This window comes from Meriones unguiculatus, chromosome 20 (assembly GCF_030254825.1).
Source record: "Meriones unguiculatus strain TT.TT164.6M chromosome 20, Bangor_MerUng_6.1, whole genome shotgun sequence".
Lineage (NCBI taxonomy): Eukaryota > Metazoa > Chordata > Mammalia > Rodentia > Muridae > Meriones > Meriones unguiculatus.
In genome coordinates this window covers 45,949,402-45,963,188 of record NC_083367.1, presented here as the reverse complement: position 1 = coordinate 45,963,188, position 13,787 = coordinate 45,949,402, and the positions used below count along the sequence as shown (strand labels likewise).

The 13,787-nt window shown below is 42.8% G+C and overlaps 1 protein-coding gene across 2 annotated transcripts in view; it reads right to left on the bottom strand.

Moving 5' to 3' along the window:
• Ak9 (adenylate kinase 9) overlaps positions 1-13,787 on the bottom strand; it is a 105,827-nt gene that overhangs the window by 33,052 nt on the left and 58,988 nt on the right. For both annotated transcript variants that reach the window (XR_009587922.1, XM_060373287.1), the window contains exons 21-25: positions 9,445-9,522; positions 8,779-8,979; positions 8,305-8,426; positions 4,015-4,227; positions 619-879 (exon numbers count right to left, since the gene is read on the bottom strand). Coding sequence is in view for 1 of the 2 variants with exons in the window: in XM_060373287.1 (XP_060229270.1) it covers positions 619-879; positions 4,015-4,227; positions 8,305-8,426; positions 8,779-8,979; positions 9,445-9,522 (875 nt within the window). In the remaining variant the exon portion in view is untranslated. The remainder of the gene's footprint in view (positions 1-618; positions 880-4,014; positions 4,228-8,304; positions 8,427-8,778; positions 8,980-9,444; positions 9,523-13,787) is intronic.

Here is a 13,787-nt window from a genome sequence, read left to right as displayed (position 1 = left end):
AAAGATTTATTTTTACTTCATTTGGGGTCACTGGATTCCTCCATCTGTGTGCACCCACTGAATCTCTTTTTTTCTGTTTCCACCGTGACTCTTGCTGGCATCCCAGGGTGGTGATTGGGTCTAGCCTGCCATGGCTGCTGCAGCCTGGATGCTGGCTTCAAACCAGCTTCTGCAGCAAGCACAGCAGTCCTCAGGGCCATCGCCAGGGTTCCTATTAAATCTCAAAACTGTGAGAAGAAAGCCCAAGTGCAGGCTTGTCCAACTAGGGTGCGCTTAATTTAAAAATGGACATTGGCTACATCTATACCCAGGATTCTCAGAGAATGGCACTCAGTCAGCTCAGTCAGGTGCTCAAAAAGGCAAACCCCACAAAGGCTATGGTACTTCCTGCCTTTGTCCAATGGGGACAAGCGTGTGTCCTGACATACTTCCTGCCTGTATTCCTCCCGCCTGTCTGTGAGCAGAGCATATTCTGTGCAGTTGGCGCAACCAAAATTGTTTACTGAAGTGAAAACACATGACTTTTTATCTCACATGAACAGCAGGCCCCAGCATTCGAGGAAGTCATCTGACCTTGGGCAAATGGGGTTTCCAGGGTAGCTTTAGCTCTTACATTACCTGCCTCTTTGCACTTTCTTCTTCAATCTTCATGTTTGCCTGAGCTGCAAGCTCTTCAAATTCTTGCTTTGCTGCTTGCTCCTCCTCGGAATCGTCCTCAAATTCAGGTCCAAATTTCCTTTCGGCCTTGAGCATTAATTTTTCTTGGAGAAATTCTTCGAATTGAATGTGAAAAATGCTGAAGTTCTGTGCCAGCTTTCTTCCACATAAAGTTTTGCCAGCACCATGGTGACCTATAAGACATATCCTTATCGGAGGAGCCTGCCACAGAGGGTGGGACAGGCAGGGTGGAGCAGAACAAAGGAAAAGAAGCCGTGAGTAATTAGCCTAGTGGTGCTCAAACTTGTAATACAAACACTCAGGCATATGAGGCCAGAGCTTGTCTCAATCAAACAAACAACTCCCCCAAAACCAAAATAAACAAAACAACCACTTCTCCCCACAAAAAAAAAAAAAAAAGAAAAGAAAAAAGAGGAGGAGAGAAGAAGCCTTTCTAAAGAAATTGATTTTTAACTTTTATGTATATGAGTGTTTTACCCGAATGTATGTATGTGCACCCTGCGAGCACCTGATGCCCCAGGAGGTCAGAAGAGGGTGATGGAGGCCCTGGATCTGGAGTTATGGAGGACTGTGAGTTACCATGCAGGTGCTAAGAATTGAATCCAGGTGCTCTGAAAGAGCAACAAGCACTCTTACCTGGATGGGCCATCTGTCTAGCTCCAGGAATTTTTTAAAATAGTCTATTTTTAGGGGTGTTAGTACATGTAAGTGTGGGTACCCAAGGAAGAAGGGTGGGATCCCCTGCAGCTGGAATTATAGGTGGTTGTGAATCACTCAACATGTCAAACAAACTCGGGTTCTCTGTGAGAGTCGTGTGCATTTTTAACTGCCTGAGTCATCTCTCCAGCCTTCTGTAGACAGGAATTTTTACTTTATAGTTTCAATTATATTCAGGCATCAGGACAGCAGTGAACATAATTCATTGCAGCAAAATGGTGTTTAGTGGGTAAGACCAGCCATCACGGTCTTGATATGTATGCCAAAAGGCATTTCGTGGAGAGCAGCTTCACTTAAAAAGTGTTTTCATGTTAAGAAGGAACAGAAAGACTCTTAGTATGATTAGGAAGGATTTTGCCACAGAAGGATGGAACTTCAAAGACTTTGCCCCTAATTCCTGTGGTGTCCACACTGAGAGTGAGGAAGCCCAAAGCCACTTTCCGAAGTGTTATGTGACCATCCCGTGTATGGAAAGCGATCAAGGACAAAGGTTACAGTTGAGGTGAAGAGGGAGCCAAGGACTCATGTGAATGTGGGGAAATGACTCTAAAACTGGTAGAGGACAGCAGCGAGGTGGAAGACGGCACTGTTTGGGTATGCTGGGCCTCCGAGGAACACAGGATTTTGTAAGAGAAAGAGGTACTTTGAGAAGCAGAAGCAGCAAGGATCACAGCCTCACAGTTTTTGTTTTGTTTTTGTTTTTGTTTTTTGCATGTGACAGAAATGTTGGGAGTCCAAGACATAGTTGAGGAGGCCTGCGACATAGCTCAGTTGACAGAGCACTCGCCTAGTGTGCAAGAAACCGTGGGTCCAATGACTGGAACAGCATAAACCCGCTGTGATGGTCCATGCTTGTAATCCCAACACTTGAAATGTAGTGGCCTTCTTTGATACATAGAAAATTCAAAGGCCATCCTGGGATGCTGGAGACCCTGTCTCAAATAATAGCAGCAGCAGCAACAATAACAGCAAAACATGTAGCAAATGCATAGCTCCAAGATTCTGGGGACTTCATGAGCCAAATATAACAAATTAGAAAGACTCATGGCAATTTTAAGAACACCGAGAACAAAGAGAAGACATTATGGGTTTCCAGATCTTAAAAAAAAAAAGAGAGGTTATCTATAAAGCAATGAGTCTCAGCCTAGCCTCACTGGATGCTGGCACACAAGAAACATCCTTAATATTCAAGAAGGAAAATGACGTGCTCTCTAGAAACCTGTGCTATACAAACTGGCAAGCACATCTGAGCTGTCAGATAGGAAGGACAGTCTCCCAACACAAGACGATATGATCTAAATAAGCTTTGATTCTGCCATGGCACAATTCTTTACAATTCTGTGTTAGCATCTGGAGTGCCTGCTGAGAGGCCAACCTTGATCGCTCCCATGATTTTTCCATCATTAGCTCAAGCTCTGGATCTCTAATCGATTTAAGTCAATGGATGGGTACATCATTGGAGAGAAACGGTGAGAAAACAGAATCCTGGACGGTGAAAACTAAAATGAAGAAATACTGACCCCCCCTCCCTGGAAGACGGAGCCACCTGGTACCCAGAGGGTGTTCAGACACCTGGCCAACAATGTTTCTTGCAAACCCAGAGCAGGAACTGAGAAATGACCTTCAGAGATCCTGGGTGGACTTGTCATAGATATGACTGTGGTACATGTCTTTGATCCCAGTACTCACGAGGCAGAGGTGGGGGGGAGGATCTATGTGAGTCTGAGGTCAGCCTGATCTACACAGTAAACTCTAGGTCAACCAGGGCAAGAAAAGAAAAGACATAAAAAGGCGATGTAGCTTCGGGGGTAGGGTTCTTGTGTGTAGACCTTAGTGGGTCCCACATGGTGGCAAGAGGTAAACAACTCCTGGGGGTTGTCTTCCGAACTCCACATGTGTGCCGTGGCGCATGCGTGTTTGCACATACATACACACATTCAAAAATAAGCAAACAAATAGGGAAATTAAAATAACCATTGGTACAAATATGTAAATACATTACGCCTTGGTCCAGTGATCCCATTACAGTGAATTATAGTAACAAAAGAATTAAAGAGAAGCCAGAATTATATGTTCATGAATTACTAATTATCATTTAGTATCTGTAATAGAAAATTGTTTTACGAAAGATGTCTATCAATGAGTTAGATGTCAAAGCCGTTGAGATCTGTGTAGGAATACATACATTTTCTGTAAGTGAAGAAAAAGCAGATTATAAGATATTGTTTGGACATGTGTTACATGTTGACTGTAAGCTGTTACACATGGTTGTGAGCTGCCATGTGGCTTCTGGGAACTGAACTAGGGTCCTCTGGAAGAGCACTTTTTAGCTCCTGAGCCATCTCACTGGGCCCCAGTGCGACTATTTGTGACTCTAAATATCAGGTAGGAAAAACATAAGACTAAGTGCTGGTTTGACATAGGCAATATTATAGAAGTCAAAACAGATAATGACTTTTATGCCATACTGCTAAAAGCTGTTTTATTTTAAAACCTAGCTGTTACTACTGTGTTTTTGTTTTGTTTGTGGTTGGCTTTTGAGGAGGTTTGAGGCTTCCCTGGGAAACCACTGATGGGAAAACTTGGGTGCAGTCATGAGCAAAGGGACATGGTTTTCACCTTTAATGGTTCATTCTGGGCCACGTAGTCCTCAGGGTGCTCTATAAACTTTTCCTTAGCCTCAGGTGATGAAAAGTAGTATATCTTCTCTCGGTATTTAACAGCCTCCTCTACATTGCCTGGTTGCAGAACAAAGTTTTCTTTGAGAACCACTGGGCAGAAGTGTTTTGTGTCTCCCATGTGCCTCCTTTTCTCTTTGATTTTTTCTTCACCCTGGAAATATTGTCCAATAGTGAAAATCCGAGTTTTTCCTTCTGTCAGTATGCACATGTTCTGAGCTCTTCCTATGAGCACCACACCCCCTTCAGATTCTGCTTGCTAAACAGCTCTGTATACACAAAACCTGGACACACACGTAAGCACAAATACAGAAGTTTTGAAACTAGAAGTGGGATGTTTTGCAAATTATTCCATAGCATTCTGAGGTTCACAGAAGAAGATGCCACAATCCTTCTCTGTACAGCCGCAAAACTGACAGGAATCAGGTGAGCTGTTGTCTGCCCCCTGGCTAACCCAGCAGGAAAGGGTAGTTTTAGATCACATTTGAAATTGCCGGAGGGGCGCTTCACCCATTGGAAGCCAACCATTGGAGACTGGGGCTGCCGGGACACACGGTGGGTACGCGGGGAGCTGTCTGGTAAGGAGCAGTTTTCCTGACAAACCCAAAGCACTTCGTGTTGGGAGGAACTGTGAAGTCACTTCTGGGTTTCGGGGTCATCACCATGTGGCTTTATGTTAAGGAAGATGGCAGATGGAAAAAAGTGAATCAGACCAAGAGGAAATGCAGAGGAGAGAGGACACATTCTCCCTCTGTGCTGATTTGGGGGGTCTTTCTAAAGTGTGCTAGATACTGCTCATATTTTTTTTTCTAGATATATTTTATCAAGCTGAGAAAGTTCCCTTTGGTTTTTTGATATACTATTTTAAACTTACTATTTGAGAATTTCAGATATGCACACAGTACATTTGAAAAATTTTGCCCCTGAGTTTTTACCCTCAGACTGGGCCAATCTCTCTCCCAACTTGATTTTCTTTCAAATTACCCACTGATTGCAGTCAGCATTGTTCATACACTCAAGAGCGTCAAGAGCATGGTCAACCTACCAGGAACCACACCCTTTAAAGAAAACTGACTTGAGCCAGGCATGGTGGCACACACTTTTAATCTCAGCACTCAGGGAGGCAGGGGCAGGCAGATCTTTGTGAGTTCAGGCCAGCCTGGTCTAAAAAGCAAGTCCAGGACAGCCAAGGCTACACAAAGAAATCCTGTCTCGAAAAACCAAACCAAACCAAACCAAACCAAAAGAAACCAATAATACCTGACTCTCCCTCCCCCAGAAGCCATCAATAATTCCTCATATAGGGGGCTCATATTCTCCTCTATGCCGATTAATTTTTTAAAGCTATTTGTAAGCATATACCCTTTGTGTTCTATAATCACCAATACAGAATGTTTTTGCCAAATTCGCTTCTATATCAGTTGGGATAGTCACTTGGACTTTACTTTCAATCTCCTGCCGGGAAGATGAGTTACACTGAGTGTTGTCTGAATGTTAAACCAAGAATTTCTAGGGCAAACTCTGCTTGGATCTGATGTATTATTGTTTTGATACATGTTTGAAATTCCGTAAAACTTTTCTTAATCGTTTCTGTGTCAGTGTTCACAGAGGTCTACTGTTTGTTATTCTTTTCTTTCCTTTGGTGTGTTTGGATTTGGGTAACAGAAAGACACCGGTCTCCTAGGAGGAGTTAGAAAATTTCCCCTCCTCTTCAGTTTTCTGGGAGGGTTCAAGTAGAGTCAGTTTTATTTCTTCCTTATTTGGCAACATTTACCAGAAATGCTGTCTGTGTTTCATATCTTCCTTTCAGCTTCGGTATGTCTGAAGAACTCTTTAGTTTGCCTTCGGTTTTAAAGATAAGGTGTCACTAGCCGTACAAGTCTAAGTCTTCAGCATTTGCCAGCTGTTGTCCTACCGTCTTTTGACTTGCACAGGTTTCCATGAGAAATAGGCCGTCACCCAATCACCATTCCTGTTCTCGTGAAAGCGGCATACCTTTGTTCTCCCGCCTCTTCTAAGATGTTGTTTGCAACTTGAATATGACGTACTTGGTGCTGTTTTTGTCATGTGTTTTGTACACGGGATTCACTGGCCTTCTTGATTCTGAGACTGTGGTGGTTTGAATAGGAATGGCCCCATAGACTCATGTGTTTGAATGCTTGGCCCATAGGGAGCACCATTCGGAGGCGTGGCCTTTTTGGAGTAGGTGTGACCTTGTTAGAGGAAGTGTGTCATCGTGGGAGCGTGCTTTGAGGTCTCCTGTGCTCAGTTTACAGCCAGTGTGACACACAGTCTCCTCTGCTCCCTGAGGATCAAGATGTAGAACTCTCGGCTCCTCCAGCACCATGTCTGTCTGCACGCTGCCATGCTTTCTGCCATGATGATAATGGACTAAACCTCTGAAACCATAAACCATCCCCAATGAGATGTCTTCCTTTATAATAGTTGCCTTGGTCATGGTGTTTCTTCACAGCAATGAACCCCACTAAGACCTCTGTGCATTTGTAAACTGTTCGGAATACTGAAAAAAAAAAATACAACCGTCGTTTCTTCAATTACTACTTTCTCTCTCCCCAACACATATTTTGTGAGTTCCTGTTATATGTACAACAGTTCCAATGATATGTATACAATATATGTTCTTTGAAGCTTTCCGTGCGTGCTCTTCTCATTGTCTTTCTTGATTCTTCTCCTTTGTTTCATGTTAGATACTTTCCCTTTCTTCAAGTTCCCTTTTCTGCATTGTCTACACTGCCATTATTCCAGCCCATGCGTATTCTTCACATTTTCTCCTTTCCAAACCATACAGATCACATTGTGATCACATTCTCTCTATCTCTGCTTCTTGTTTCACATTTACGGGACATGGTAATAACTGCACTTCAATGTCCTTATCAGCCAGTGCTAATGTGTTTGTCAGTTCTAGAGCAGTCTGAGTTGGTGGCTTTGTTTTTCTTTTCATTGTGATTCATATTTTCTTATCAGATTTGGCAATCCTTGAGAGGGTGCCAACGTTTATGTCATAACACCATCAAAGCTTTTGAGTTTATTCTTAAACACAGTTGAATTGCCTGAAAGAAGCTGAATGCCTTTGGCCCTTGCTGTTATGGTAGCCGGAGCAAAACACATTTATTTCAGATGTAATCACGCCCATCCCTGAAGTCAGGCCCTCGCTGGCGCTGTGCCCACTGCTTTGCAACTGGCAAGGCTGTATGCTGCAGTGTCAAAGAAGACCAGATATACAAGTTTTCAGTATGATATATGATAGACAGCTTAAGAATTGCCTGCAGAGACACAGCAGGGACAATGCCATTGTAGACTAGAAGAACACTAGAAAGCATTGCAGAAAAGTTTAGATAAGAGAGGCTGTCTCTGAGCAAGGCGAATCTCCTATCCTTTGGCCATGTTCACATCATCAGTTCCTTGGTGATAAAGTACTGGACGCTGCTGACAGAATCCACTGCTTATTGTTTGTTGCTAAATGCTTACCCACTCCTATGTCTTTGCATTTAAATTAGGCGATGATATGTTAATTACAGGTCCGCGGCTATTTAACTCATTTAACTTAGAAAATCATATTTTTATTTGTAAAACTCACATTGAAAGAACAATTTCCTGTCTTCTTGTTGATTTATGGCTAATCTGGGTATTAACAAATGATGGTGTTTATTATAATCCTGGTACCAATGATGTACACTGGTGTCTGAATATGGGTTGATCCTACTGAGCTTTGTACATTATTGTCACACGATAATAATACCCCAATGTTGTCTTGCACATGCCTATTGTATATTAACTATACAATATTTATAATCTTAATAAGGACATTTTTTCCATAGAAGAAGAAAGTAAAAAGATTTTTATGTTTTCTTGGGTAGCTTTTTTTTTTTTCATATTAAGTAGCCTTGGCACTAAATTTTTCTTTTCCAGACAGGTTTTCTCTGTATAGCCTTGGCTGTCCTACACTCTATTTGTAGACCAGGCTGGCCTCAAAAGTCACCGAGATCCACCTGCCTCTGCCTCCCACATATGGGGATTAAAGGCGTGCCAACCATACCCAGCCTTAGACCTGGCATTTAAAAGAGTCACAGGAAGCTGGGGCAAATGAGGACATTTTCATTCTTGACGTTTGAAGATGCCTACTTGTTCACCTGGTGGGGGCAATACCAAAGTGAAAATTACCGTTCTGGACACTCACATGTCTCAGTGATTGCCCGTGGAGAGTACATACCTCTTCCTCTTCCTCTTCCTCCTCTTCCTGCTCCTCGTCAACTTCCAATTCAGCCTGGTAGTCCTCTGCTTCTTCATCATAATCTTCAATATTTAATTCTGTTGCTGCATACTGAAAAGGTCCTGTTTGTTTGTTTTTTAAAGGGGAAATAGTTTTAGAACAAAAAGTTATTAGGATAATAGTCAAAGGTTAGGGAAATTAATTATTATCATTGATCTCTCAGTTTTGATAAGTGCGCAGAAGGCCTATACAAGTTCTTTTGTGACACCACTCAGCATGACCAGTGATGGTGTGCCCACGGCTGCTCTGATTGGACAGACTATATATTATTTATGATAGTTTGAGAATTTTTATCTATTGCCCTCAGATGCACTGAATTTTCAGTTAAGAAGCCATCGGAGCAGGCTCACAGTTCTAAAATGGTTTTAGTGCTATGCCTGCTCTTTACTGTCAATGTTAGGAATTCAGCCTTACTCTCCATAGTATTGACTACTTTCTGAAACAGGTCCTTTGCTGTTTTGTTGGTAATATCCAGTGCTAGTATCTGAATGAAACTGTCAATGATATGCGTCTCCAGGGTCTTCCACATGCCAAGGTAATTATTCAGCTCCTCTCTCAGGGTATCCATCTCAGGCACGTTAGGATAACCATCTTCCGGAAACTCCGGCAGCAAAACTTTCCAATGCGAAGGAAAAGAGAGAAAAAAAGAAGCTTTGAAAAGCCTATCTCTAGTTGGGCTACCAAAAGAATCTGTACTTTATCAAGTATTTAAAAAACATTCAAAGATGAAAACTTACTATTCTGAGCATTGATACACAATTTAAAATGCATATTCTAATTATAGTTTTATGTGCTATTAGACAAATAATTTCACATTAATAGAATTAAAATTGTATGGCTGATGAGTGAGTTTCATTTGGAAACTTTAACTGTTGATAGAAAGTGTAAACTAAAATTAGATGGAACAGTGTTATAAACTGGATGCTTATGCTTTTAATGTGTTGACATAAATAAACATAATTCAGATTTACTGGCATACAGCAGAGGAAGAAATAAGCAGAGGCTGTGAGTGACCTAAATTAAGTTTTTGATGTTAGAAAAGCACACTTATGCACAAGAACTTTTATTTTCTTGTCTGACCTGCTTCTTCAGGTTTCAGGCCCTCCTTGCCCTCCTTATATGCATCTGTTTCTGCGTCTGCTACATTGTCCTCAGAGCCTTAAGAAAGAAAGCCAAGTTAATGCCTGAATTCTAAAATGATATTCCATATGAAAGTTTTGGCACACACACCCACAAAAAATTCAAAACTTACTTTAAGTTACAGGCATGAAGTAGAGCCCAAGGCAGAATATGAATACAAAAAGACATGGAAGGGCTTTAAAGATAGTCTCGTTTGCATTGCAAGCATGAGGACCTGAGTTTGAATCCCCAGCGCACGTGTACAAACCTGGTTATGGCTGTGTGCGCTTGTAACTCTAGCACTGAGGCGCTGTGACTGAGGGAAATTCTAATCGCTCATGGGACACCCAATCTAGCCCAAATTTGTGAGCTTCAGGGTCAGCAGCAGACAATGGCTCAAGGCAAGGGAAAGAGAGTGACAGGAAGAAACCGATGGCCCTCCTTTGTCTTTGATGCGTGCGTGCACAGGTACAGGTACGCTCCCCTCCCCCACAGCACATGCGCATTCCACACGCCTTCCCAGCCTGCACATTCATTAGAACAGTCAACACATGGCACATGACATCCTGGTTTGGTAACTGCTAACTATTTTAAAGGTCCCGTTGTTGAGGTCTCAGATCTGCAATGCCTGACAGTCCTTTCACTTTACCGTTCCGGTGTCTCCGAGGATGCCCCAAGGGCACAGAGTGGCGAGGAAGAGCAGTGCAGGAGGCGCGGGAGTGGCGGGGAGGAACTGAAGGGAATCCAGCCAGTTCACTGCCAAAGGCACAGGTTGCAAAGCATGCTTCTTTCAGGACGACACCCTCCGCAACCCGGCGCAGCCCCGACGGCTTTAGACGAGGCAGACTACTTCCGCATCTACCCACCGCACAGTCTCCAAGTCCGCTTCAGATTCCAAGACACACTTTCTGCATAGCTCAGACACATACACACGAACGTACAGCACATATCCACGCACACACTCACAATACTATCTTCTGAGTGAATACTTGGGTCCTTTTTCAACAGGATCTATGGTGTTTACACTTTATTAGAGCAGAAAGTAGAAAAGAGAGATCCGTGGGTGACGTGTCTAATTACAAATTATTCGGTTAATAAAAGCATTATAAATCATGACCAAAAGAAGAGTATGGAGATAAATAACTCTAAGCTGGCTTAATCGGAGACTGTATTCACTGAGGGTTCAGTCATGATCTAAAAGGAGCCACCCGAAGTGAATACTTAGAAATGTTACAACTTGAGCTAAGTGTTTGCCCATGAACATACGTAATACAAAACGTATGCATGTATAAATATGTATATCAGGTCTGTAGCTAAGAACACAAGATGTGAGGAAAAGCAGTTCAAGAGAAGTGTGTGTATAAGGGGTGGCTCTTACACATACTGTGCCACTTCTTGTTGGTAATTGGCAGGGTTTTCATAAACCCCCAAAGAGATCTTAAAATGAAGGCAGAGAGTTGATTCAGAGACTCAGACTTAACTGCTCCAAATGCTTTCCTGTGCAAGTACTTTGTAAGTTTTATAAGATGTATGCTTGCAGGAAGGTAAAATAGGAGGTGTGAGGCATAAAGATAGGCTGGTCTAAAAGAAAGGCAGAAGTACGAGAAAACTAGTTTAAGTAAGAAAACAGTGCAAAGAAGGGCTGTGAATAAAGCTCATTTGGTTTGCGCAGCATGCATGGTGTCCAGGGTTCAAGCCCCAGCACCAGAAAACACACAGCAGAAAGCAGAGCAAGAAAATAAAAAACTGAATAGCAGAATTAAGAAACTTTTTTTTCGTATTTTTAAGTTAATTTTTTTTTTTTACAATTTCTTCATGGTATATCCTGATTGTAGCACCCTCCCTCAACTCCCCCCATCCTCAACCTTCTCCCCTCTTTCCCCCATCCCCTTCTCCTAGTCCACTGAAATGGGGAGTTCTCCCCTGCCATCTGCCCATAGCTTATCAAGTCTCATCTGGACTGCCTGGATCCTCTTCCCCTGTGGCCTGCTATGGCTGCATCTCCAGGGGTAAATGATCAAAGAGCAGGTAACCAAGTTCCTGACAGAGGCAGCGCCTGCTCCCCTCTCCACATGGAGACTGAGCTACCTATTGGCTAAACTTTAAGGAGAGAGAGAATAAGAAGCAGTGACTAGAGAGAAAATCTCTCAGGGTAAGAAGATTAATGTGGTTGGGAAACTAGTTCTCTAAAACAAAAACAATGCATGGTCCTGAAAAGGAATCTGAAGACTATTCTGAGCTGGAGAAAGACTGAGGAACTGGAATTCAGAAGCAAGCACATTGGCGACCCCAGCCCTGGCCCTCAGCCACCATCTCTATAAACAAGTGCTTTTCCTATGAACAGCATGAAGGGCTTAAATGTCCGCACAGATTCAGCTCTCTTGGATTGAAGCATAAGCAGTTAGGTAGAATAAAACAATAAAAGTATCATGGCTAGAAAACCAAAAGGAAATCTACCAGAATGTGAATAAAATACGACTGGCCTTTGTAGGCAGACACAAAGTTATTTCTTTCACCTTTTGTGTGTGTGTGTGAGTGAATTCTACATTTCTTTGGTTAGCATATATTTGGTCAAAATTGGCTGAATGTCAGAATTCTTTTGTAACACAGTTCAGCATCAATAATATCAGTTATGACCATGGTCTCTGTGTGTGTGTGTGTGTGTGTGTGTGTGTGTGTGTATGTGTGTGTGTGCAGTCATGTCACGCAGCATACGTATAGAAGTCAGAGTATAACCCTGGTGTCAGTCCTCGCCTTCTATCTTTCTTGTCTGGGGTGTCTCCTCTTCACTGCTGCATGTGCCAGGCTGGCTGTCCCACAACCTCCCAGAGATTTCCCTGTTTCCATCTCCCACAACCCCAAAAAGCCTAGGGCACAGACGATATGCTTCTGACTTCATGTGGATCCTCACGTGGTGGGTTCCTCAACCCACTGAGCCTTCTCCCAAGCCCTTCAATAGACATTTCCTAAAACTGAGATGGTCCATAGTCCCTTCAGTACATTAATTCATGGCAAACTGTAGAAACTGCATGGAGCTAAGTCATCCTAGAGTTTACATTTTCAGGATCATACTCAATAACGATCCACTTCTGTGATATGAGGGGATAATTTATTTTTAAAAACAATCATTATGACAATCGTTCTTAATTGCTAGCATTTACAAGAATCATCAGGGAGTGTTCATTAATACCTCATGGTAGTTTGAATAGGAATGGGCTCCACAGACTTATGTGTTTGAATGCTTGGCCCTTAGGGAGTGGCACTGTTAGGATGTGTGACCTTGTTAGAGCAGGTGTGACTTTGTTGGAGGAAGTGTGCCACTGTGGGGGCGGGCTTTGAGGTCTCCTACTTTCAAGCTATGTACAGTGTGGCGTCCGACCTCCTTCTGCTGCCTGGGGATCAAGATGAAGAACTCTCAGCTCCTTCTCCAGCACCGTGCCTGCCTGTATGCCGCCATGTTTCTTGCCATGATGATAAAGAACTGAACCTCTGGAACTGTAAGCCAGCCCCAATTAAATGCTGCCTGTTTTAAGTTGCCGTGGTCATGGTGTCTCCTTACAGCAATAGAACACCGACTAAGACATATTCATATTCCTAACCTTTATTTTTAGACTTAGGCCTGGCTGCAGATGGTTTAGAGCCTGTTAAAATGAGAACTTTGGGTATCACATAGCGATACACTCTGCAAAGAATGCGATGTAAGGGCAAAGGTGCAGACTGTTGTGAGGCAGCTGCAAGCTGAGGGTTACAGGAGGCACCAAAGCTAGGAAAAAGCAGGAAGTCTTCTCTAGAGACTTCTAAGGAAACATAGCTCTGCTGACTCCTTGATTTCTGACTAGTAGCCTTTAGAACAGCGAGAGAATAAGCAGGATTTAAGATGTCTGTTTAATCTTTGAACTTGTGAAGGTTTGTTGTGTGTTTTAGAAAGCCAGCACACAGCACATTTATTGCAACAAGACTTGAAATTCACATGTGGTGTAGGGGTTGGGGAAAATGTGTCATTTCTTTTTACCAAATCACTATACAGAACAACAAAGGGTGAAGGAGAAAGATCCGGGAAACAACAGATCAGTAGACTGCACATCCGGATGTTGTCATGATGGTGGTGAGTTCTTTGTGTTGTAAATCCACCAACAAGGCCTCCAATTTAAACATTTTTCTTTTTTAAAGATTTATTTAAAGCCGGGTGTGGTGGCACATGCCTTTAATACCAACAAGAAAGAAGGCAGTGGCAGGTGGATCTCTGTGAGTCCAAGGCCAGCCTGGTCTACAAAGAGAGTCTAGGACAGAACAGCCAAGGATAC